At 47.7% G+C, this 26,748-nt stretch overlaps 1 protein-coding gene across 5 annotated transcripts in view; it reads left to right on the forward strand.

Moving 5' to 3' along the window:
- Positions 1 to 26,748, forward strand: part of ADCY2 (adenylate cyclase 2) — a 418,010-nt gene that overhangs the window by 344,511 nt on the left and 46,751 nt on the right. For all 5 annotated transcript variants that reach the window (XM_058715319.1, XM_058715313.1, XM_058715293.1 and 2 more), the window contains 3 exons: positions 5,947 to 6,084; positions 14,592 to 14,711; positions 21,122 to 21,291. In XM_058715319.1, the coding sequence (XP_058571302.1) occupies positions 5,947 to 6,084; positions 14,592 to 14,711; positions 21,122 to 21,291 (428 nt within the window). The remainder of the gene's footprint in view (positions 1 to 5,946; positions 6,085 to 14,591; positions 14,712 to 21,121; positions 21,292 to 26,748) is intronic.

Genomic DNA, 26,748 nt, shown 5'->3' on the forward strand with positions numbered 1-26,748 from the left:
AGCATAGAAAGATAAAGAGGGCAGGCCAGATTTTTCTAAATTTAAACTGCTGTTGTCATTCACTGCTATCGTTATTCTTGTTGTGTACCCATTTTGCACCGTTCTTCCTGAACACCATCCCTTCCTCCGGGATTCCATCTCCATATTCCCAAAGGATTGTTCCTTTTCTAATCTTTTCAGTGAGAGCCTGTGCATAATGTCCGCAACTCTTGTATTTAAAAAAAAAAAAACAAAAAACAGTCGGGTTTCTCCTCATTGAATAATGGTTTATGATAAGCTGTCTAATATTTTGAAAATATGAATCCATATTTTCCTGTAGTTGATGGACCACGGAGAAATCTATAGTCAAATTACTGTTTCTTAGAAGGTGACACGTCTTCTCTCTGGTTGTTGTCGTGGGACTTGCTCCGTATCTGTCCTGGGCCGTAGCTCCCTTGTGCTTAGGTAAAGGTGTACTCTCATCTTCCTGTCTGGGACTCAGTGGGTCGCCTCGGCCACAGAACTCATGTTTTGCTCCAGGCCTGCAAAGCTGTTGCTCCGTAGCTCCTTGTATTTGGCCTCTTTCCTGGTCTTTGGTTCTGTTTTTCTCAAACTTTCATTACAAGTATATTGCATCTTTTCATTGTACCTTCTGTGCCTGAACATCCCATTCATGTGTTCCACCGCTGTATTTCTGTGCTGTTTGATGGGGCGTTTCCTCAGGGCTGTCCCACCCCCTAGCACAGCTACTAAATTTTCCATTATCTACATTTGCATCTCCTGAGAGTCTTTGTGGCTCATTTTTTCTCATAAGTGCTCATTCGTTGTGTACTCTGATCCATCTTCTAATTTCTTTGGTCTTATTCTGCAGGCTACTGCAGATTGATAGCATACCTACAGATCCTGTGCTGCTAATTCTACGTTTTGTTGTGTCTGTTGATTCTTCCTCATATGGCCCTATGTCCTGTGTAGTTCATAATTTCTTTTTTATTGTGAGGTCGTGTTCAGAGGGAATTATCCTGTAGCAAAAAGGGTACTTCTGCAGGAACCCCAAGGACTCTCTCTGGTCTTTGACCCAACTGATAGCCCCTCGATTTGGGGCCCCATGATGAAGCATATAATGTCATTTCAAATTCATCGCCTGTATTTAGAGATGGAATTTATCACTGGAAGTGTGTTGATACTTCCCTCAACTAGTACATGGAGTTTTCTAGACTTTACATGGAGGGAAGAGCATTCTGAGGCTTCTGGGATTTTTTGTTTGTTTTGTTTTTATTGAAGTATAATTAACATATACCATACAACATGTTGTGTTAGTTTTAGGTACTATATAATGACTCAACAGTTCTGTACAGTAATTCCACTACTGAGTATTTACCCAAAGAAAATGAAAACACTAATTCAAAAAGATACATGCACACCCTGAGGCTCCTGATTTTAGTCAGGGGTCTTGGCCTCAGCTGCCCCACCCTTGGCAAGCTCAAGGCAACCCCTTTTTTCCTCCTGCGGGCATCAACCCCTAGGTGTTACAGCTTCTGTCCAGTCCTAGGACACTCCTAGGCCAACCCCACAGCCTCAGTCCCTCTAGCACTGAGCTGCTTCTTTGCTTCTGGCCCCTGGAAATTTCTCTTCGGGTCCATTGTTAAGATAAAGAATGTATTGAACAAGCATCCATCGAGTCCCTGCTCTTTGCTCAACACTGTGCTGCTTTGGGGATACAAAGGCAGGTGTGGTGTGGTTCCCATCTGCAACCAGCTCTCCATGTGGCCAGAGACAAACACGAACAGCGTCAAAGAGAACACAAGGTGGCTAGCCCGTGAGTGCCACACGGTGGGTGGATGGATGGCTGAGGAAAGTGGTTCACCCAGGGCATAGCAAGAAAAATGTTGATTTTATAAAGTATGATTGACTGAAATCAAGCAGCCTTTCTGTGGGAAACTCACGTACAATTAATCAAAGTACACACGGCAGTCTCTGTAACACTAAATGTTACAAGTAATTATTCCTGCAGCTGGTGGCCGCCATTCAAAAAGACAGTCGTTGGCCAATTAAAACGCCAAAGTAGGTGTTCCTCTAGACAAATACACGAAAGCACACAGGTATATGATAAACTTCACCACTTTTTCACGCAAGATTCTAAGATGAGTTTTCTTTTTCTAATAATAAAAATTTGCTACTCCCCATTATAGTGTATTTGTAACTTTTCTAAATGTTTTTTTTTTCATTTCATTAAACCTTAAGAGCATCATCTACTTCTTTTCATGTAACTGATTTTATTTTTTTAAAGGACACCGATGAAATTGTTAATGTGATCTGCTCTTATAATTATTATGTTCAATTAGGAGAAATTTTAAAGTGAGAGGTTACCGGTTGTTTCCAGTGCAAGAGGATCAGAGTGGAGAGGGAGGAAGAAGGAAGAGGGGGGTATATTTTTTTCCTGTGTTTTTCTTTAGGTTTACTTATTTTGAGAGAGAGAGAAAACACATAGGTTTATTTATTTTGAGAGAGAGAGAAAACACAAGAGGAGGAGGGGCAGAGAGAGGGAGAGAGAGTATCCCAAGCAGGCTCTGCACTGTCAGCATGGAGCTGGACACGGGGCTTGAACTCATGAACCATGAGATCATGACCTGAGTGGAAGTCAGATGCTTAACTGACTCAGCCACCCAGGTGCCCCTCCTGTTTTGTTTTGTTTTGTTTTGTTTTAATCCAAACGTATTATGAACACATTATTTTTCTGGGGAGAATCGTCTGCCTATACTGAGAGAAGAACGTCGATATTCATCCCATACGCCTTCTAGCAAACTGCACTGGCCATTGTCCCCAACACCAACGCCATGATGGGGTTTCCATATGAATTGACATTCTTCCTCCTTTCACATCTCCCGCTACAGTTGGTGCGAGTTCCACATTCACCAGTGGGCGTGCGTGGCATTAACAGTCAAGCACATTTCTGGAAGGCTCACAGTGAGCTCACTGTAAGCAGGAGGCCATCGTGTATGCAGTGGGATTCACTGATGGTCAACAAAGGGAGGACGCAGATTTGACGGAAGTTATTCCAGTCGTTAAACCAGAGATCAAACCGGGGTAAAACTGGGCTCTGAAGGGCGCCTTCTGAATTAATGCCAAAATACTGTGGGAGATGATATCATTTATAATGTTTCATTAACAATGGTGTCAATTTTGACGCACTTAGGGTTCTGTACTTGAATAGTTAACCCAAAACAGGCACGCTGAGCTCCGTTTTCATGTCAGGAACGAAGCCGTGCTTTTTATTCAGAGCTGTAGTCGCTTCAGTGGTCTCCTTTCCCGATGCTTCTACCTCACGAACATCGTCTCTTTTCTCCTCCGCCCGCCATCGGCATCCTCTGCTCCCCGAACATCTTCACTCTCCTCTCCCTCCTCTCTCTACACATCAGCTCAGGGCGCACGTCCCTGTCACCGGCTGTTTCCTGGTCCTTGCCACCAGCAATATTTTTCAATTTCCATATTTCTGAACAGTTTTCTGGTGGCCTCTACCTGGTGCCAGGAATGAAGAAAGAAGGAGGCTGCTTGGAGGAAAAACCATAGCGGAAAGGGGGTGGGGGGGAAGTGAGGTTTTATCGTTCGTATAGATGCAGAGCAGAGAGACACTTAGTCATTAAACGTCTCTGAGAATTATTATGTTTTCTTCGTAAGCGTAACGAGAGGAGCTAACACCTGGGAGTCCTGCCCCTGGTGCCTTATTATGTAGCTCATTTAACGTCCTACAAGACCAAGGAACCAGGTATTATTATTGTCCCCATTTTAGAGCTGGGGAGGCTGAGGCCAGAGAGGATAGTTCACCTGCAGAAAGTCTCTCGACTCTGGGGGTTTGCTCCTGGGCTCCTGGGCTGATTCTTACTGTCCTAACCACCTCTCATCCTGTCTTGCAGAATCCCATTCCATTGCTGTATCAGCATTTAACATACTGCAGTGCTTCTGTTTCTAAGACTGAAGCAGAAAGACTCTGAAAGAGGTAGAGAAATAAAGGTGCTGTCTATTCGTGCTACTGAGGATTCTCTGTTACGCGGTTTATCGATGTCACACCAGCTTTGCCATTATATTAACTTAGTGGTACGAGTCAGAAAGGTACAGTCTATTGGCCATTTTTAAAAATTTTTGAAATCAGGGCACCTGGGTGACTCAGTCAGTCAGGCGTCCGACTTCGGCTCAGGTCACGATCCCACAGTTCGTGGGTTTGAGCCCCACGTCGGGCTCTGTGCTGACAGCTCAGAGCCTGGAGCCTGCTTCGGGTTCTGTGTCTCCCTCTCTCTCTCTCTGTCCCTCCCCTGCTGGTGCTCTGTCAAAAATAAACATTAAATTTTTTTTTTTAATTTTTGAAATCATAACCTTTTTCTAGTGTTTTCAGGACACGTTAGCCATAGGGCCACAGCCCCTTTCGCATGAAGGTTAAAGTGGAGATCCCTAGAGACCGTTTTGTACAGCTTGTCAGGTCAGGTGACATCTGTCGATCCCAGCAACACCTGGCACAGGCAGTTTGTTACCCACGCCTTAGAACTCTCCCCGCCTCCATCCTGCCGCCACCTGGACAAAGGTCTGAATTACAGTGGCCCCTCTGGAAAGGTGGCCTTAAGGATGAGGTGAGCTCAAGCCCTAAAGTCCCATGGAGCAGAGTCTGGCCCCCAGCAGACGATGAGGGAACATTGGCTGCCATCCCATAAATACCTCCATTCCTTCTTGTATCAAAAGCATTTCTCCCAACACGCACACTGCCGCATTATTCGCAGTAGCCGGAAGTCAGAGGCAACGCAGTGACCATCCACAGATGAGTGGATAAATAAAATGCGGTATGTGCCTAGAATGGAACGTTATTCAGCCTTCCAAAAACAAGGAAATCTGGTCACCCGTGACAACGTGGATGAACCTGGAGATAATGCTGAGTGAAATAAGCCAGTCACAAAAGACAAATGCTGCATGCTTCCGCCTTTAGCAGGTGCCCAGAGTAGTCAAACTTTTAGAGACAGAAAGTAAGATGGTGGTCGCCGGAGGCAAGGGGAAGGAGAGAGGGGAGTTCTTTAGTGGCTATAGACTCCAGTTGTGCGAGATGAAAAGTTACAGAGATGTACTACCCAACACTGTGAATATAGTTAACGCCGCTGACCCGTGCGCTGAAACATGGGTAAGAGGGAAAAGGTTACGTTAGGTAATTTTTAGCACCATCAAAACTTTGGAAAAGAGGGTCTCCATGTGGAAAGTTCCCGGAGGGCAGGATAAGGTAAAGCCATCATGAGGACACATGCCTGAGAACAGTGGGTGTTGCCTTTGGAGGTAAGGACATCAATTTGCTTGGTAGCCAACTGGATCATGACTAGCTACCTGCCAATCTGTCTCCCATGTGAATGGGCTGAATTGTGATCATTGTTTTATCATGGCTGTGACCTGAGACCTGCCACATTCCCCAGAGTGGTTTAATCAACTGACATAGTTTTCTTTTATCAGAGGGTTTTTTTTTTCATCTTTATTTAATTTTAAGAGAGAGAGAGAGAGGGAGGGAGAGAGAGCACGAGCAGGGTTGGGGTGCAGAGAGAGAGGGGGACACAGAATCCGAAGCAGGCTCCAGGCTCTGAGCTGTCAGTACAGAGCCTGACGTGGGACTCTGACTCGTGAACTGGGAGATCGTGACCTGAGCTGAAGTCAGACGCTTCACCAACGGAGCCACCCAGGCGCCCTGAGTTTTTTGTTTGGGTTGTTTTTAAACGTAATTTCAGGACATACAAGCACATTCTGAATTTATCGCAGAAACTTAACTAATTTGTTCTTTATTTGTCACCATGATGCTCACATAGTTTGAGGAAGGTTTGTGACCTGGTATGGGCCCCCAGAGGAGACCAGCGCCTCCTTGTTTGTTCTGGGAAGAGTACCGATGCCTTTTGTGGTGTTAAACATCATGAAGAAACGTGACGCGTTTCCTTTCCTGTCTCCTCCCAGCAATGCAGCAAGAAGGCCTCCGCCTCTCTCCTGTGGCTGCTGAAGTCGTCCAGCATCATCGCGGACCGGCCCTGGCCGCGGGTCTCCCTCACGGTCCTCACCACCGCCATCATCCTGACCATGGCCGTGTTCAACATGGTGAGTCAGGGCTCCCGCCAGGCACGGCCTTCTTTGCCTCCGATGCCTGACTCGGTGGGACTTTCAGACCTTGACCGGGGCTCCGTGCTGACACCAGTTACTGCCTATTAAATTCAACATCTGTCCACCCTCAGCATCACTAAGGCCAAGGGTGCTTTCTACAGGCGCCACCGGGGAGAGGGTGGTTCCTTCCAGCAGCTTCCCATGGCCCTGCTAGCTACAGAAAGGACACTGACTGTCAGTGGGGTAATCACCGAGGGATGACAGAACCATCTAGATACAGAGAATGCAGTGGGAGAGGTTATCCTGCTCTGGAGTCTACCCGGCCTGATCGCAACACTGGCCCCCCACTTGTCCGGCTGTGCGATTTTAGAGGGTTTCCATGCAACTTTCACAGGCTCCATTTCCACTTCTCGAAAATGAGTTCTGACACTGCCCCGCCGGGGCAAATGAGCTGGCGTTCCTCCTGATGTGGGGCCGGGGGCGAGCGGCCGAGAAAGAATTCTTGAGACATTTTTGGTACAAAGCGGTGCTTTCATTATAGCATGGGGACAGGCCCCGTGGGCAGGGAGAGCTGCACTTGGGTTTGTGAAGAGTGACTGATTAAATACTCTTTAGTTAGTGGGGCTGGGGAGAGCGTAAGTCTCCGTGGAATTTGGAAACAAGGCTTCCGGGACCTTGAGGGGCTAGCTGCTATTATAAGGTAAGGTTATTTACTACTGCCTAGTAAAACATTAGTCCTGAGACCCTCCAGATGTCTATTAGTGGGCCATACATTTGGAAGGTTATTGCTAATGTGTATCTTGGCAGAGGAGGGGGGGTTAGGGTGATCAGAGTGAAGGTACCCTCACCAGAGCAGAGCTATTGTGGTAAAACATTGAGGGAAGTCCTTGCGGGAGCTGTAGGAGGGTTCCAATCTGTATGCCCCAGGAATCCTACCTGGAAACTCAAGTCACAGCAAAGTCCCACCCTTGTCTCTTTTTCTCCCGTCACTATCACGCTTAGGACAGAACCGGGTGCTTTGTACATATTCAACCAGGGGTCGCTCTCACTATATCGATGGTACCATGACTCGTATATCCCTTAAAACAGACACGTAGGTAATCCACACCCATGGCGATGCATCCTTCTTATTCTGACATCGTCACCAGCAACCATGAGGCGTTAAGATACCTCGTATTTGGGCTATTTTACTAGCTGTTGGAACTACAGGGCATACGTACAGCCCTCGCCTTCCAGAAAGCAGAAAATCAGGCTGAGGAAGCACACCGGATATAGTAAATAATAAAGACATAGTTTTTGGGGCTTAGCATCCCTTTGGCATAAAAATATCTGTTGGGCATAAGCACGTGCCTGGCGTGTTACTAAATGCTGGGAGCCTAAAAACTGTGACCCGCCTTCGGGAGCTCACGGTGCCGTCCCCGAGACCTACAGCTGGCTAAGCCCATGTGAATTGGAGACTCCACCAGCGAGGCGTGTGGAGAGGTGTCAAGGAGGGAGGTCAAGGCCGGCTGGACTGAACCCTGGCGGATGGGCAGGCGGGCTCACCAGAGGGGAAGGAACGGTGAGCAGGAAGGAAGACGCTGGGCATCTGGGACATTTACGTGACGCGGTAGCAAAGGGGCTGAGGCTGAAGGGGACCTTGGGCATTTCCTTGACATTACTTCTGCCATCATGCTGCAGAACAGGCCACTGGCTCCTTCTGACGCACGCGGGGGTTCAGGGGAAGCTGATGCCAGCGGGAGGCCAGCCGGGGGCCTCTTCATCTGCTTCCCTCTGCCTAGAAGTCCATCTTAAGACGTCCTGGAAACGGGGTGCCAGGGGAGAAGCCACAGCTGGCCCTCCGCCCTCCCGCTTCCTGATGGGCGTGCGGATTCTGGGGCGTCCTCCCACATCACCCACTGGAGGACAGGCACACTGGCTCGCCCCGCCTCACCGGACCACATGCCCCAAGTCCCTCCAGGAGCTCCCTGAGAGAGGGCATGCGGCCAGGCCCTAATGGCAGCCTCCCCAGACACAGACCGGTGCAGTAGGCCACCGTGACCACTCCTTCCTCCGGCCGCCCGCTCGGCCACAGAGGTCAGCTCAGAAAGGAGGCTGCTCCGAGTTGCCTCTTGCAGGCAGTTAAAAGTCGTGGTGCCTGTGGGCAGGGACTCAGCAGTGATCCCACATGGCCAGCTGGCTTCCCTGAGCCCCGCTGGCCGTTGGTCTGGCGTCCCTGTGTGGAGTTGCCTTGATGTGTCTGGTTGACCGTGGGGACTCCACCGTCCTGGGCCGCCTCCCTCTTCTCTGTCAAATTAGCCACCGACCCTGAGCTCATCTCCCCTCCTCCTGCATTCACAGCCTCCGAGGCCCATGTCCTGCAGAGACTGTGAGACCCCCTTTGGGGTGGGGTGGGGGCCTCACCTTCTAGGTCTCAGGCACACCTCAGCCATGACATCATTTATTTCCAACACGGACTTAATCAAGGCTGAGTGGGGATCGGCTGGAAAACGGGGCTGTGTCTGGACGGGTAATTCCCTCAAGAGCCGTCCTGCTCTAGAAGGAACTTAGGCACAAGGAGAGACTGGCATCAGTCAGCCTGGGTCCCTTGCTCATGAGGGGCCCAGGCAGGTTGAGCAGAGGCTTTCTGTGTGACGACCCAAAGGAATTTGTACTGTGGCCCCAGAGCTGTCATCGGAGCGGGAACAGCCACAGGGTAGGGACCGTGACATGAGGTACAGAAGACTGAGACAAGAGGGCCTTTTCTGGGAGAGGCGTTCTGCAAATGTGTGACCAGCCATTAGAATACCTGACCTTCCCGCACGAGTCTGTCCGACGTACTTTGGATAGTGTAAGGGCGTGACAGTGTTCCTAGGGGCGGAAGATGGACAGAGAGGCCCAGGGCAGTGGTGAGAGCGTGTACAAACGAGTACGTTTCCTAAGATGGGTTCCTCATGCTCGGCTTTGTAACATGCATTTTTGCAAGAGCCCTGTCGCTCGAAGGTCCAGCTCTCCAGAGGCACACACCAACAAGTTGCCAGAAGATTCTGGTAAATGCAAGCTGCAGGGGCCAGCTGGGTCAGGGGTGGACGCCGCCGTGAAGGGATAGGGCGCAGAGCACATTTGAAGGACAACAGGTGCGCTAGGTAGGGTTCTGAGGTGCACGCACAGACGGTGGTGTTCAGCTCCCTTAACGGGAAGCCCCATGATTCAGCCTCGTCATCTGTCCAGAGCACTTTCGCTCCAGAGCTGGGCACGGGCAGCATGCACAAAACACACTCCGGAGTGTCCTGCGTTAGCCAACAGCGCCACGTACAAGGTACAGAACGAGACGTTGAAACGACGCCCACTCATTTGACCGTGAGACCTTCCCCTCCACCCAGCACATGTTTCAGGAAAGCACCTTCAGTAGTTACTAAGTGTAAGAATGAATGAAGGGGGAAGCATGCAGTCCGTTAAAAAAGAAACATTTCTTTTGGGGAAGTCCAGTTTGGCCTCATAAAACCAGGATTTATCACCTAACTTAAATTTTTTTTTGAATGTTTGTTTATTTTTGAGAGAGAGAAAGAGAGAGAGCATGAGCTGGGGAGGGGCAGAGAGAGAAGGAGACACAGAACCCGAAGCAGGTTCCGGGCTCTGAGCTGTCAGCACAGAGCCCGACAAGGGGCTCGAACTCACGGACCGTGAGATCATGACCTGAGCCGAAGTCAGATGCTCAACCGACTGAGCCACCCAGGTGCCCCTCACCTAATTTTTTCAAGACAGAACCTCCCTGGGAAACATCTGATTGCATTTCATAGAGAATATTTAATGTGACTGACAGGCAGTTTGGTCACTGTCATAAGTGTTTGAGGAGCTGAATGTGTTAGGTTTTGTTGTTTTTTTGTTTTTGTTTTTTTGGCAATAACCGGGCTTCCTTTGGAGAAGAAACACATCCTCACATCAGGAATACCTCTCCCAGGGCTGTTTTCCCTTCTCACCAAGAAAGGAATCTGTTTTCAGCTGCTGCCGACAGGTCTGTAGGACACACGTGAGCAGTGTGACAGATGACCCTGAAGAAAGACACAAAATAAGGCTTCTCCGCACGAGCTGAGCCGCCTCCTACAGCAGCAGAGGCTGTGGGCAGGGAATAAGCCGGATTACGTTTTTCTGTCCATCATTTTCATTGATATCTGCTGCTGTGAAATGAGTGGTCTTTTTCCTGCCGATGCTCCCCTCGTATTTATTTCAAAGAAACATCATAAGACAGTATGAAAGCCAGCATTAGGTAGAGAAAGGAAATCATTTTCCCTGGCAGTAAAACTTGCTTATGATTTTTAAAAAAAATTTTAATGTTCATTTATTTTTGAGAGAGAGTATGTGAGCAGGGGAGGGGCAGAGAGAGAGGGAGACACAGAATCCGAAACAGACTCCAGGCGCTGGGCTGTCAGCACAGAGCCTGACGCGGGGCTCGAACTCACGGACCGTGAGATCGTGACCTGAGCCGAAGTCAGACGCTTAACCGACCAAGCCACCCAGGCGCCCCGGAAATTTCATTTTCTGTCCGAAAACGTTTTCTCTGAAAGCCATAGTCTCGCCCGGGTCCTGTCACAAAGCAGGGCTTTTTCAAATACAGGGTTTGAGGGACCGGAGTGCACAAGGAGCCGTGTGCTCCGTTTACTTTCCAGCTCGCTGTTGAGAATCGTGTATGAGACGCTCAAACAAGAAGCTGCCATTGTTTCCCTGGCCTTTTGCCCACGTCCTCCCGTGACTGCTCCCATCACCGTACGGTCTCTTGTGGGAAACTTCCCAGAGAATGTTATGAATCGTGAGGCTTTCGTGAAACGTGAGGACAGGGAGTGAGCGTGGTGAACTGTGGGGCCACTCAGACCTCCCGTTGGGACCAAATGACCAGCGAGGATGTCATCAGGCATAAAACGCGATTTGAAATGTGATGTTCGCAACTTAATATCATCGGAAAAACACAATTCTGAAACGTTTCGAACTGCCCGGGAAACGTGACGTTCGGAAATAAAGCTGGAAATATGAAGCGTTCGTTAGCATTTTATCAGGATATCCTTTCCCCAGTTACGACAAAAGTCGTAGAACGTGAAAATGGGTCCAGAGAGGAGCTCCCCAAATAATTATGGTGCCGGGAGTTCATTCTGAAGAGACAGTTGTGGCAGCTTTGCCTGGAAGGGAGAGGGACGAGGGGTTAGTAACTCCAGGGAGTTTGACTGGCTGTGATTTAGGGTTGACCTGAGTTTCCTTTTTTTTTTTTTTTTTAATGTTTTTATTTATTTTTGAGACAGAGAGAGACAGAGCATGAACGGGGGAGGGTCAGAGAGAGAGGGAGACACAGGATCCGAAGCAGGCTCCAGGCTCCGAGCTGTCAGCACAGGGCCCGACTCGGGGCTCGAACTCACGGACCGTGACATCATGACCTGAGCTGAAGTCAGACGCTTAACCGACTGAACCACCCAGGCGCCCCTGAGTTTCCATTTTAAAGGGACTGAAGGGACGCCTGGGTGGCTCAGTCGGTAGAGCATCTGAGTCTTGGTTTCAGTTCAGGTCGTGATCTTGACGTCATGAGATTGAGCCCCACGTCAGGCTCTAAGCTCAGCATGGAGCCCACTGGAGGTTCTCTTTCTCTCCCTCTGCCTCTCTCTCCCACTTGTGTGCTCTCTCTCTCTCTCTCAAAAATAAAAATAAATAAAATTAAAAAAAAAAAAAAAGAATTTAAAGTGACCGAGAAGGCGTAAATCAATGCCAAATTGCAGTGTGAGGTCACGGACCCAAACGAGGGGCTTCTTGATTTCAGGGGTAGTTAGTAAATACTAGAAAAAGGGAGCAGAGGGGGTTAAGGAAGCAGGGTTGGGGATAGTGACTGAAGTTCTCTCTTGTTTTTTTGAGTTCAAGTCATCCTAGTTATTGGATAGCCTCCTCGCAAGACAGAGTTTTTTCACAGGATATATTCTACTCTTGGTGCAGCAAGAATTTACTTTTTCTCTACATGGTGATGCAATCCAGAAGTTTTTGTTAATATTTAACAGGCGCTTAAGACTAATAACCTACCAAACTAAACAGTCTCCTTTTGTCATTTTTTGATTCTTTAATATTTAAATCAGCTACATCTGGGGTCTGTCAAATTGACATCGGTAAAACTTTGGAGCCCAGCACTTGCCAAGTAATTGGGTAATTTGTTTTTTCCTGATACAATATTCTCTCCCAAAGAATTAGCACATTTGTAAGTCAACCAGGGGGTGCAGCATTTTTAATAAATCCTTTAGCGGCACGTAAAGAAATCAACATTTCTTTGATATTTAAATCAGCATTTTGCTCCATGTTCTCACATGATACAATGGGAAGAAACACTGTGTCTAGTATCTTTCTTGGCATCCTAGAGGAACGTTCCTCAGAATAAGCTAAGTAAAGGCCTTATGTGCTGAAGTCAGTTCGTTTTGGTATTTGACACCTGCCATCAAAGCAAATAAATCAGTAGGAGCAAACAAAAGCAATTATACGGGGCGCCTGGGGGGTTTAGTCGGCTAAGCGTCTGACTTCTGCTCAAGTAGTTTGTAAGTTCGAGCCCCGCATGGGGCTCTGTGCTGACAGCTCAGAGTCTGGAGCCTGCTTCAGATTCTGTGTCTCCCTCTCTCTCTGCCCCTCCCCCGCTCATGCTCTGTCTCTCTGTGTCTCTCAAAAGTAAACATTGAAAGAAAAAATTTTAAAACATGGCAAACAAAAGCAATTATAGAAGCTATGCAGGAGGGTTTTACTTTTATTTTTTTGTAATTTTTATTTAAACTCAAGTTGGCAAACATACAGTGTAGTCTTGGCTTCAGGAGTAGAATTTAGTGATTCGTCACTTGGATATGACACCCAGTGCTCATCACTCACAACAAGTGCCCTCCTTAATGCCCATCACCCATCTAGCCCATCCCCCCCACCCACCGCCCCTCCAGCAACCCTCAGTTTGTTCTCTGTATTTAAGTATGTCTTACGGTTTGCCTCCCTCTATGTCTTATTTCATTTTTCTTTCCCTTCCTCTGTGTTTGTCTGTTGTGTTTCTTAAGTTCCACACATAAGTGAAATCATGCATTTGTCTTTCTCTGACTTATTTCACTTAGCCTAATACCTTCTGGTTCCATCCACATTGTTGCAAATGGCAAAATTTCTTTCTGATCGCTGAGTGATATTTCAATGTGTGTGTGTGTGTGTGTGTGTGTGTGTGTGTGTGCCTTTTCTTTATCCGCCCATCAGCCAATGGACATTTAGCCCTTGAATACGTGTCGCTAGCCCCATGCAGAACACACAGTCCAGGTTTTGGATGAGATGCCTTTCTTTCAGGGAAGGGTACCTGGCCGGAGTGATCCTCTGGTTCACCTTCAACTGCCCACTTCCCTGGCCCTCAGCCATGGCATGGAAAAGTGGCTGGTCTGAGGCCACCTCGGTAGTGTGTGCTTCAGGGGCGCCCGGGTGGCTCAGTCGGTTAAGCATCCGACTTCTGCTCAGGTCATGATCTCGTGGTGTGTGAGTTTGAGCCCCACGTTGGGCTCCTTGATGTTGGCACGGAGCCTGCTTCGGATTCTGTGTCTCCCTCTCTCTCTGCCCCTCCCCTACTCACACTTTCTCTGTCTCTCCCTGTCTCAAAAATAAATAAACGTTAAAAAAAAAATAATGTTAAAAAATAACATGCTGCAGCTTCTCCGGGAAAGAGACAGAGAGAAAAAGAAAAACAGAAACGCAGAGAAAGAGAAACAGAGAAAAACCGGGGGAAAAAATGAGAGAACGAGAGAGACAGAGACTGAATTTCTTCTACCTCGCCAACTGGTTGGCACTTTCCTTCTGGGTGCCGATACAGGGGACCATGGCTTAAGAGCTAGTTTTCTCAGGATTACTTGTTTTTTCCAGAGCGAGGACCCCTTTCCAGCAGTCCTTACTCAGAGCGTTCACCCTCTCCACATTCTACCCCTCGTGATCCTGAACTGCCAAGCGCTCACAAATAATACATACAAATGCTGATGCCAACTAGTGCATTTTGCCCACACAATTAATTTCTTAAAGTCAAAAGCTCCATTGACCCAGTTCATGTTTGAAGCAAGAGGGTGAAGACTCTGAAAAAAAAAAAAAAACAACCTGAAGGTTCTGCTTTGTCGGTAGAGGTGAGTGTCTGTGTGTGAGGTGATGTCACCCTCAGATGTGATTCCGACCAAGCCCTCTGCCCTGTGCTTTGTACATTTCTAATTTAACATTGCACAGAAGTGTTTCTGTTTTCGTTAATATTGTCTTATCATTCCGGAATCCACGACAAGTGTGGAGCGCAACAATAAATAGTTATTTACTTATTTAATGGAAATTCTCAAAGCTTCAAACAGCAGAAGACGGAGCTATTCGCATTTGAAAGACAGACGCCAGATTGCCCACGTAATCCTGCTTACGGTGCGAAAGGAACGCAGTCATTAATAATGCAGCACCCCCCCCCCCCCCCGCTATCTCTTTAATCTCTGGTGCACTAATTCACTGAAAAAACATTTTCTTTGCAGTTTTTCCTGAGCGACCCAGAGGAAGCCATCCCTCCGACTGCCAACACATCAAACACAAGTCTTTCTGCCTTAAACAATCAGGCAGTGATTCTGCGAGCACAGAATTTGTTTTTCCTCCCGGTAAGAGCATTTCATTCATTATTACTGCTCTGGTTGTCTTGCTCTAAGCTGTGAGCCCATTTAACGTGATGGCCTCCACTTTCTGATCTGCTGTAGATTTCACTTCTCCTCCTTGGTGTCGATACTTGAGTTAAGTCCCGACCAGGCAAAATCTGCCAGCCAGGCTGAGGGACGCCGATTAGACACGCTTACGGCGCAAACTTACAGTGTCCTTTTGGTGCTCTCACAGATGTCTCTGCTTTTATTCTCTTAGTGCTACATTCGATAGCGTGTATCTCAGCGTTTGACGTTGTGTTGTATGTCACTGAAGTCCTGGGTTCATTGCGGATGGGTTTTGCCAGTAGTCCCGGTGGAATAGTGTTGGCTTCCTTGCTGATGATGGGGACTGCCTCTCGTATTTCTGCCTCTCCCTTGGCTGCAGACGCTGCCCACTGGTTATATCCTCAAATAATCCTTGCCGACTGACTCATTTTAACCATCCTCCAGAGAAGGGCCAAGATTCAAATTTCAAAACTGGCTAATATGTCGGTCTCTTCGGTGGAAAGGGTTAAGTCAGTTATTTACTATTTAGTAACTTCATTTCATAAATCATTAATGCAAAAAAAGTTTTGATAGTCTCCTCTCGCTTAATCATCTAAAGTAGATTATTCCCACCTGGTTTCTGTCCCATAGAGTCACATTTCGAGAGTGCTAAAGGAACTATTTTGGAGACTGAAATTGGTGATTTAGTGTGTATACTTTAAAGATTTTTGGCCAGTTTTTTAGACTCCATTAGCTGTGGTAATAAAGCAGATTCCTTTCCTCATTCTTCTTTTGCTGATTTGTTCCCTTGATATTTGGCTTGGATCCTTTTTCCCATTTCCTGTCTTCAGTGCCTGGGAAGCTTCCAGCTCTCTGTACAGAATTGGGGTGTCTGGTGGTGTTTTTGAGAGGGTTTCTGAGGCAAGCTGACCAAGGTCCCTAATAATGTCCCCATGGGCATGGGAAGAAAGCCTGCCATAAATCTGTCCCTCGTCCAAGGGGCCCTGGTTCTCATTTTAAGCATTATCATAAGCTCCCGTGAGTGCTAGACAACATCTTTTCTGTTTTAGTTACATGAAAAGTGAGAGACAGGAGGCATGGCAAGGGTTTATTGGCTGTGATCTCACTGTGGGCAATTTGAAGCCGCCTTCTGTAGAGAAAGATTTACGTGAACTGCGGTCTGGCCCTCCCTCCTTGAAAGAATGGCACTGGCATGCACAGAGGTACCAGGCCACTGGCAGAGGGACAGAGCGTCCCAGGCAGCATTCACAGGGCACTTCAGCCATTTGCAATGAACATACATTTGCATAAAAACAAAGGATAGCTGGCAAAGCTTTTTTTTTTTTTTTTTAAATCTCTCCACCCGGTATTTGTGGATGCAACAACCCACTGTTTGTCACTAAAAGCAGTAAGGTCATCATTCGGAGTCTCATTAGGTAAGTTGGTATGACTTATTTTCAAAAGAAGCATAAACCATTAGAAACCCAAAATGGGGGAGAGTAACATTTACTCAGCCTTAAAAGATTCGAAAAAATTAAAAAAAAAAACAACAACACACGAAAAAATACACAATAGACTTTTTAAAATGTAGGTAGAATTTTGTCAACAAGCCACTGTTGTTCCAGTAATAAGTCATCAGAAAGAGAGATTATGGTGAGCTCTGCCAAGGATCCCCCATGTGCTCAAACACTGCACAGAAAGTGCAGTGTTAGAGTTATTAAGAGTCCCAGAAGGGCCTGAGAACATCCTGGCTTCCCCCTTCACAGACGGAAGGGAACATCGGAGAGCCATGCACAACTTCCACGTGATTCCTCTCAGACCCCATCGTCCATGATATCTGAGCTCGACGAGGTAGTGGGCAAGACTGTCCACATTCATGTCCACATTCACGGCTTCTTGTTACATCAAGAAGATGTAACACTTCTTGACCGTAATCTGTAATAGTCATCAGCTCAGGTCATGATCTCACAGTTCGTGGGTTCGAGTCCCACGTCGGGCTCTGTGTTGACAGCTCGGAGCCTGGAGCCTGCTTCAGATTCTGTGTCTCCCTGCTCATGCTCTGTCTCTCTCTCTCTCTCTCAAAAATAAAATAAGCATTAAAAAATTAATAAAAAAAAAGAAATTAATCTTAGAGGCATCAACACTAAGCAACAAAGGTGTTCATCAAAGTGTTTATGTAACTCCAAGAACAAAGAAAGTAAAGAACCTACGAGTTAGAATAAACTTAATGGTTTAAATAAATTCTGCTATTCTGGGGCGCCGGGGTGGCTCAGTAGGTTGAGCTTCTGACTTCGGCTCAGGTCATGATCTCGCGGCTTGTGAGTTCGAGCCTCATGTCAGGATCTGTGCTGATGGCTCAGAGCCTGGAGCCACTTCAGATTCTGTGTCTTTCTCTCTCTCTCTCTGTCTCTCTCTCTCGGCCCCTCCCCTGCTCACACTCTGTCTCTCTCTGTCTCTCAAAAAAAAATAAATAAATAAACATTAAATAAATAAATAAATAAATTCTGCTATTTAGTTATATCTAGCCATGACAAAGATATTGTAGCAAAATATTTAATGACATAGCAATATATATTCACAATAAATTATTAATTGAAAAGTGTCACTTAAAAACATCCCAAATATTCCCCAATTTTCGAAAATGTCAGTATCAGTATTGAGTAGTATTAAAATATCAGGAATAAGTAGCACACCCCCCACAAAAAAAGGATGGAAAAATATACCCAAACTAATTAATAGCGGCTCAAGTTCGTGGTTGGAGATTATAGGAGACCCTTAGTTTTATACGAGTCCTTTGTATATTCCCTAAGTTTTAACACCAGATGTATTATTCCTGTAGTAGGGGGGAAAAAAAGTCATTTTAAAATATCCAACAAAATCTACCACAAAGGATTTTTGCCATGGAGGCAGTTCATACTATATCTGTATTTATATCATTATATCTGAAAAGCTTCCCTGTGGTTTGCTATTACTGGAATTCTCATTTTCCGTGTGAGGAAACTGAGGCCAAAGAGACCTAACTGAATTATCCAAGATGATAGCCGCTGTTCCCTTGGCGCAAAAATGCAAATTGAAAAAAAAATGCAAATTGATTTCATAGTTAGCTATATCAAACATGTTAATAACCATATTAACTAATTTTAACTCTGTTCACCTAATCTTAATGGATATTAACAAATGATATTTAGTAATTAAAGTAATAATAATGATTTTCAATATGAATAAAGAATATACACATTAATAACATATCAACTACATCAAAACTATGCGGAAATCAGGTCAGTAGTAATTACATCCTAATGGAAGTCCGTTCGGGAGCCTGCCGCCAGGACTCTTGACCAGTCGGTGTTCTCCCTGGCGGCTTCGTTATGTGGTGGAGATAGCCGATCTCCAGAACCCCTGGCCTGGCCCTCTCAGGTTATCCCCCTCGTTCACATTCACACGCCCCCCTTCCGCTGTCTGCAGGCTGCCAGCCTACCTTTAATTAACTCCCAGACCACATTGTGCATGACCTCCAGGCGGTCTAGAAAGTAAATAGTAAATGACTAAATGCCGCTTGCCATTGACATACGTTTTTCAGTAGATACTCTTGAAATAGGAAAACTTTTTAGAAGCCTAAGCACGAATTTTAAAATGTGAAACTAGGGGCACCTGGGTGGCTCAGTCCATTGAGCGTCCGACTTGGCTCAGGTCATGATCTCACAGTTCGTGGGTTTGAGCCCCGCATCGGGCTCTGTGCCGACAGCTCAGAGCCTAGATCCTGCTTCAGATTCTGTGTTTCCCTCTCTCCGGCCCTCTCCCCGGTTGGCGCCCCCCCCCCTTCTCTCTCTGTCTCGAAAATAAATAAAACATAAAATCAAATAAAATAAAATAAGTGAATCCATAGGCTGTATTTGTATAGGTGTTGGCACTTACTTCAAAGGAGGGGTGCTACAGAAATCCTGTGTGACCCTGTGTCCCCCCACCAGGTGCACGTGCATACACTGATACTCACGGTGACACATTTGTTGACGACGTTCATCCTGAGGTCTCCCGCATCATTTCACTAGCAGCATCGTGTCTGGAACTGAGAGCTTCCCCCACAGCCGGCCCCCAAGGCAATGTCATGGCCTTCGAGGAGCGGTTCTAGACTACTCTCCACTACTCACTGAAAGACCACTGGGTTGTAAACCAGGGCCTCTCAGACTTTGTGGGGAAGGCCCCTGCTTTCACTTGTTTAGTTTTTTTTAAACTGCCAACCCATCGTGGAGGGTAACTTTCAAAATGAACAGTGAAATAGCAGAAAAATGAACTAACGCAAGGAGACATGAGACACAGAAGCCTGTTATCTTGTCGGATTCGGTGGGATGAGGCTCCCCGTGAAGCTGCTGTACACGGTCCCTGAGCAGCCCTCCCTGGGGAATTTGCTGAGCTGCCTGCTCTGGGTTCCGTGTCTGTCCCCAGGCCTGAGGCGCCTCCTGGCCCTGAGCCCTCACGCCTGCCCTCTGAGCTGGGGACTTAGTCACCAGGCTAAGGGAATGGTGGCAGAACTCCATGTAACTCAGGGCTGGTTTAGGAGCACACGCCCCTCCCCTGTTTTGGGAGAAACTGAGCCAGGTCTCCCTGCCTCGATTCTGTGTTTCCACTCGGCCAGCCCAAACAGTCCTATCAGGACACCTTTCTTTCCTCTGTTCCTCCCCCCATTCTCTGCTGCGGGGAGAGTGGGGTCAGCCTAGTGGGGAACCCCCCCTCGGGGAGGTAATCTGGCCATAGAAATTCTGCTTACAGCCCTCCGTATCCCGTAAAATGCTGCCACCTGTAAGGCCGCCTTGCTCGGGAAAGCTTCACCTCCTAAAGGGTGACCCAGTGGCCGTGTGATCCAGGGCGGTGGCTGGTCTTCCTCGGGAAGCTGAAATGCCAGGTCTGAGTCCTGATGAGTACGGATCTGTATTAGCCCTTGTGTGGCCGCCTCGCTCCCAAACCTCCCTCTCGCAGAGAAGGAAGTGCTTTGTGTGACCAGGGCAGCTGGCTTCTCGACTTCTCTTCCCCAAGAGCAGGATGGATGAGCTAATATCGCTGGCCTTCCGTGGCTTATTCCATATGATGGAAATGACAGACCGGGCTAGTTTTTAAAGACAGGGTCTGTCAAACATCAGTCGGATCTATGCTTCATTATACCATGAAACTTTACTGAGTGCTGCTTCTGCTCCAGAAATGCCGGTAGCAGCCAACCCTGGTTCCTGAAGACACGGCCGTGTCACAGGTAGAGGCCCCCTGGGCCTGGCGACCGTGTCCACTTACCACATCCCTCCTGGCTGGCAGGGCTCTGGGCCGCAAGCTTTGCTTGTTCTTTTCAGTGACTTAAAAGGAGGATATGAGGGGCACCTGGGCGGCTCAGTCGGTTAGGTGTCTGACCCTTGGTTTCGGCTCTGGTCGTGATCTCACGGTTCGTGGGATCGAGCCCACATCGGGCTCTGCGCTGACAGTGTGGAGCCTGCTTGGGATTCTCTCTCTCTCCCTCTCTCTGCCTCTCTCCCGCTTCTGCTCTCTCTCTCTCTCAAAATAAATAAACATTCAAAAAAAAAAAAACAGAGGGCATTCTTCCCCTCATTTTATAGATGGAGACATGCTCCACAACCAGGATGGGTCACTGGGGACCCCGCTAATGAGTGAGCAAAGCAAGATTGGCCGGGGCTGTCGCATCTCGATGATGTCCCGTAGGGCAAATGGCGAGGGAGCACCACGGTAGGGCACACGTGTCACTGTTTCCTGGGGACGACAGGGGATGCAACGTGCTGGCTTTTTTCCACACGCCTAGCTCTTCCCATTCCCTCGTGTTCCCTGCCCACTTCCAGGGACTCTGTGACTCACCCCGGCCAAAGCTGTTAGTTTGTCCAATCCTCTCTGCTTTAGACCTGCAGTTTCTCCTTTAATAAAATGCCGAGGCTTTCTTATGCTTTTAACAGAACCCCCGGTAATGATTTATATCTTCATAAATTAAGAATTGAAAGGCCGAAAGAGATTCTAAGTACTATAGCTTTTAAAATCGATACCTGTGTACAGAGTCACTTGTTTTCATCTTCGAGAAGCAAATGACATTTGCAAGTCATGACCTGCCTTCAGTGTAGATCGTTAAGAATTATTTCTATTGGCAATACGCACGATTGTTCTCATTGGGCATGCTTCACTGGGTCAGCAAGCCACGGAATGAGTAATTCTTTTCTAAAGCACACATTTTCGGGCGTGTACCCCGGGGTCAGAAAACAGAAAAGGGCATCTGTTTTTCACAGCCAGTTCGGAAGTTGCGTGCGTGAGCTTGGGGGTTGGTGGTGACCCCCAGTGTGAATTCCTATTCCAGCATTTCGCAGAAGAGATCCTAAACGTTCATCTGATATATTTCCCTGTTCCAGTACTTTATCTACAGCTGCATTCTGGGACTGATTTCCTGCTCGGTTTTCCTGCGGGTGAATTACGAGTTGAAAATGCTGATCATGATGGCGGCGTTGATAGGCTACAACACCATCCTTCTCCACACTCACGCCCACGTCCTGGACGACTACAGCCAGGTCTTATTTGAGAGGTAACCTGCGCCCTCTTCCTTCTCCGCGGTGGTTTCACGGGACGTTGATGACGTGAGTGTGTGTTGAGTAAACACAGACTAGCGGTATCCTTGCCATTGATAATCATTGTGTGGGCTTTTCTTTGAAATTGTGGTGCAGAAAATTGATGTGTGTCTTCACTATAGATTATATACAATATCTATCATCATGTACCCTTAGGAGGTTTAGGGAGGTGATCACTGCCCCAATCTGTACTATATTGATAACAATAACCTAGGGTTTCTCTTCCTCAGCATTATAAAACTTCGGTGCGAGTAAGTTTCTGTTGTGTCGGGCGGTGGGAGGACTGCCCTCGGCATTATAGGGTATGTCGTGGCATCCCTGGCCCCTACCCGCCAGATGCCACTCACAGCCACCCGCCCCGAGTCATGACCACAGAAAATGTCTCCAGACGTTGCCAAATGTGCCCTGCGGGGCAGAGTGGACCCCAGTTCAAAACAGAGGAATCCACATACACCGGAAAAGTAAGTGGATACTTTCACAAGTTATAGAGTTCAACATCTTACGGGAGATTTCCTAAAATACCCTGGTGTGGAAGGAGGTACTGGCAGCTGGCGATTCTCTGTTCTATGAAGAGATTGATTTGCAGGAAGAGGTAGACCTATGATATAATCCGGTCCCGGATACGATCAGACGATATGATGTGAAAGCATCGGGTCCCGAGTTCGGGAATATTGAAAATGGTCCTCAAGCCCCTCTTTGGGTTTATGAAAGGTCTCCTGCCATCAAATCACTTCCATAAGCTTAGAATACCTGTTCCCTGCTTGAAAAAAAAAATGGAATCATTATGATACTCTCCATCACACATCTTGATAGCGAAACTTTTTACATCAAGTGTTGGGTTTATTTCTAGACCCGCCAGGCTTCCAGTTTTTTTCTGTAGGCATGTTGCATAATCCTCCGTAAGATATCTATATATTTCTTTTAATATAAAATAAATGCCTTAAATATTTTCCTAGATGTGTGGCTCCAGAAAGATGGCTTGTGTTGACAGCATATGGCCACTTACTTCTCCATCAGAGGTTCAGTGTCAAGGACAGTGGGCCCCCCACTGCGTGCACGTTTCTTGCCAGTAAGAACTTTCAGAAACACAGTGGCAGTGCATTCTCTTCACGTAATTTAATTTCCATCGTCTTCCACACCATGAAGCTTTAATAATCTGTAATCAAGCTGAAGAGTAGTCAAGTTGCAAAAATGCATAATGGTATTAAGGAAGGTTTATGATTCCTTAGCAAGGAGGAGAATGAAATCAGAAGTTAATTTTCCAATAAGTTCTCAGAGTCACCAAGCAAACATGCTTGAATATTTCTCTGCCACATCCAGGGAGCCTGCCTCAAATCCCTACGTAAATGTGGCATTACCGATTTCTACGCGCAGCAGACAAGGCCACTGAATTTCCCTTTATTAAGTTTGAGGCTCCTGAACATGTGACACATCCGAAGACAAAGAAGCAATTAGATCAGCGGCTTTCTGATGGAGAGAGAATTTCTCCTGGGGACCTGAGACAGACACACGATCTCGGGTCAGAACTGAGCAGCACTAGAGGAGTTACTTGGTTAAAGAAAAGTTTTTACTTCCCGAGCCCTTTCATTTCATTCAAGATCTTTTGTGTGTATTCTTCTGGTCGTGTCTTCATAAGAAACTTACAATCAGAGAGGGCTGCCCTGAGAAGCCTCCAGAACCTGCCTCCACTCCGAAGGAAGACAGCGTCCTGCCAGGAGGAGGGACGCACCTGCCTCCCCGTCCTCCTCCTGCCCGTACAGGTCTGGCCCGTCCAGACCTGCCTCCCCATCCTCTTCCTGCCCATACAGTTCTGGCCTGTCCAGACCCGCTTCCTGCACGAGTTGCCCCAGCACCCCCCAAGCATTCCTCCACCAAAAGGTGACTGTTCTTGGCAGGATAGCAGAACACCTTGAAATCAACAAATTTTCTCAATATCGGTTTAAAACTAATCCCAAATGAGGGGCCCCCAGGTGCCTCGGTCAGTTAAGCATCTGATTCCTGAGATCGAGCCCCCCATCAGGCTCTCTCTCTTCCTCAAAAATAAATAAACATTAAAAACTTTTTAAACATATTCAAACAAACAAACAAACAAACACAAACAAATGAGAGACTCCTAAGACCAAGACTCTCTCCATTTCCCTCCTGATTTCTTCAGCCTCAGTGTGTGTTTGAGAGAACCCTAAACCCCTCCCGGAGCCAAAACCCACCAATGCCTATGTGTTCTTTGTTCGAGAGAATTCAAGAGGTTTCCCCATCAAACACCTGACCCGGGTTTCCTCATCCTTCGCCTCGATGGTGTAGACGCTGGTACACCTCCTTTCTGTTAAGACACTGGGATCCTCAGAAAAACAAAAGCCCCCTGATCTGGGACGGGACCTGGAGATGGAACATCCCTAAATCCCAAAGCCAGTGGCTCCCTTCAAGGAGGGAGCTGGTTCCCAGGAGTGCCACACCGCGCTCCCAGTCCTGACGGAGCTCATCCGTGCCACTGAAGATGTGCTTGGCCCCGTCCCTTTTCTGACTTATTTCTGGTCTTTGCATCCTTGGTCTCCCTTTTCACTCTTGGCTTCCTGGTCCTTGCCCTGGTCTTCTTTCTGGAATGTGTGCTCTGCTGTGATAGTCAGTGCCCTTGGGGCCCACCTTGGCCCCTGGACTGGACCCCTTGTCAACACCGAGCATTCCTAGCAGACCTACCCCAGACTTCCGGCTTTCACCGTGGGTGTTCTGCACACCGAGCGGCCCTGTCACCCTGCAGAGCCGGGGAATGTCTCCCCTAGAGGAAGCAGATGGGGCTGTGTCATCTGCTGCCCTCTTTTCTTTAAGGCAGGTAACAGACACTCTAGAATCGAGGAAGGAGCAGGTCCGAACTGAGCACCACTCTGATAACCACAGTGCCTGCAACTGTGCCTGCCCTCTAGTAAGTAGGTGCTAAGAAATATCTGTTAGATAAATGAATAACAGCAGGTAGACTCCTTAATAACCAGAAAGGCCCAAATACTGGCTGTGATGAAAAGTCTCACCTCACCTGCTTCCCTGAAGACAGAGGCTCATGGAAGATGTGTCTTCTCAGGAACAGGACCGGTTTTTGTTTGTACTCTTACGTTTCACAGGCAAGTTTGGAGAGGGCATCTCTGTTTATGAGGCAGCGTTAGGCCACTTTCTGAATACACACTTGGACCGTATTGTCGTCCTCTATGTGAGTTCACCATGGCCCATGTTTCGGGGGCCTTTTCAGAACCAAATTTGACGTTGATAATGGGCAAGCCAAAAGGATGTTACAAGCCAACAGGGACGTTTTTACAACAGGGTTAGCGAAGAAAACGGGAGAAGTATGCACCAGAAAAACTCCAGCTCAACGAATAATTCAGGAAGTGACATCAAAGATATTCCGGCAGATTCACGAGTGTGGAAAGCCTACTCCAAAGGAGAAGAAAAGAGACTACTTTGAGTGTGCCACTGGAAGTTCATTAAACAGAGGCCAGCGATGCCCCAATACTTACCATTACCTGCTCTTAATGCGATTCTGGGAAGTCACGTCATGGTGGAAGAAGCCCGGGTGTTTCTGGTATTCAGAAGGTCCAGGAGAAGCCGTTTCCTAATTCTCTGGCATTTACGACATCCCCCGTTTTTCCGTGAGTACAGGATGTTTTGCCGAACCAGTCAGTGGCCATTCCGGTTCCTACCCGTGACGCTGTCTCCCAGAGCCCTCGGCCGGCACCACGGAGGACACCAAGTGCTCTTGGCAGTGACGGTGATGCTGATGAGCGTTGATGTTGCTGGAAGATGTTCTTGTTTCGAAGACACTTTCCCTTCCCTTGTCAAGGTCTTGCCACAGAGTCCACAAGACACTGTCAGATTTTTCCTGGGAGTTTTTTTCTTGCAGAACTGAAAAGTCTCAAGGGATGAGTGTTATCGTTTCCTATGGACCCGGCCATCATGCTAATCCACCTGAATATAGGAAACGTGCGTTTAATTCTGAAAATGCGGGGGTGGGGAGCTTGAACGGGACGGTGGCTGGTGGGGTGGATAACAAGGAACCAGCTCTGTTTGGGCGCTCAGCTGAATACGACAAATCCTTTGTGGACAGCGTATACGTAAGGCGTGTAAGTAAGCAGCAATGCCCAGTGTCCAGCCTCATCCGCAAGCTCTGGATTGTTGTTGGTAGAAATGTCTGCATAATTTTAACTTCCTTAAAGTTCTGCGTCAAGCGTGGTGGTGGAGATGCTCAGACACATGTCACCGGGAGCTACGCGCTAAGCACCTTCAGTGTGACGTTGTTCCGCTTTCTCTGTTTTGCCTGTGTCTCATTCAAGACACAGAATTCGAGATGACGCGACAGATTTTGACAGCGTCCCAACGTGGGATCAGCCGAGGGTGAGCTCACTGCAGCATTAATCACGATCAGCAGAAAGGCAGGACGGCACCACACGTCCACCCTGTGGTCGAGGGTCTGGGGGTGTCCCCAAGCACCTGAAATTCCTCTCAGGCCTCCTCTTTTAAATTAAAAACGTATTCCAGATTTACATTCTAACCCATCACGTATCCAAGTTAATGTGGAAAAGTTTTGAAATTACTTTCGAAGTTAACATCTCAGCTTCTCGTCCCCTGCCCAGTTTCCCCTCTCTGTATCTCCAGAAAGTAAGAAACACACGTTTCTGCGTGGCTGGAACCGCCCCCCCCCCTGCCCTCCGCAGTGGGTTGGGGGGGTCAGAGAAGCTGGTGGTGGCTCGTCCGAGCTGCCCGACGTAAAAGCAAGTCGTCTGAGGGCTACTCAATTCCACCAAACTTTCTCTTCTTTCTTCTAGAAAAAGCAACCACCAGTGAGCTACTGTGTTATTTAATCTAGAAAAGAAAATGCCCTGGGAGGTGGATCCACCTGCAGGAGAGTACTTGATTTTTAGGCTGTTCTGTTTGATTTTGGAGTGGGGGGCGGGGAGGAGGTTTCCCGGGGCCTGTGCCCAGACACTGTGCAGAATGCATCTTAATCATCACTCCATCAGCCTCTGATGCTAAGGCCACACACAGCCCTGTGTCTCACTGCACTGATCGGCCAGTCGCCTCCCGCCTACGATCACCTTTACGGAACGAAACCACGACCGCATTCGTCAAGTGCATTATCACATCCATAGCAGAGGTCCAGCGCCGCTCTCAGCCCCGCCTTTGTCCTCTCTCCTGACCTGCAGCTGTCCCCTGGGCGCATTTCCCAGCGAGAGCTTGTGCCTTAGTGTGGTAGGCTGTTCCAGCCCCAGAATGTCTTGCTTGGCATTTATGAACAATACAATGAGAAAAAGTTAAAAAAAAAAAAAAAAAAAAAAAAAGGCCGGGGTCCTTGGGTGGCTCGGCCAGTTGAGCGACCGACTCTTGATTTCGGCTCAGGTCACGATCTCTCGGTCCATGGGATGGAGTCCTGTGTT

The sequence above is a fragment of the Neofelis nebulosa genome, chromosome 1 (assembly GCF_028018385.1).
Source record: "Neofelis nebulosa isolate mNeoNeb1 chromosome 1, mNeoNeb1.pri, whole genome shotgun sequence".
Classification (NCBI taxonomy): Eukaryota; Metazoa; Chordata; class Mammalia; order Carnivora; family Felidae; genus Neofelis; species Neofelis nebulosa.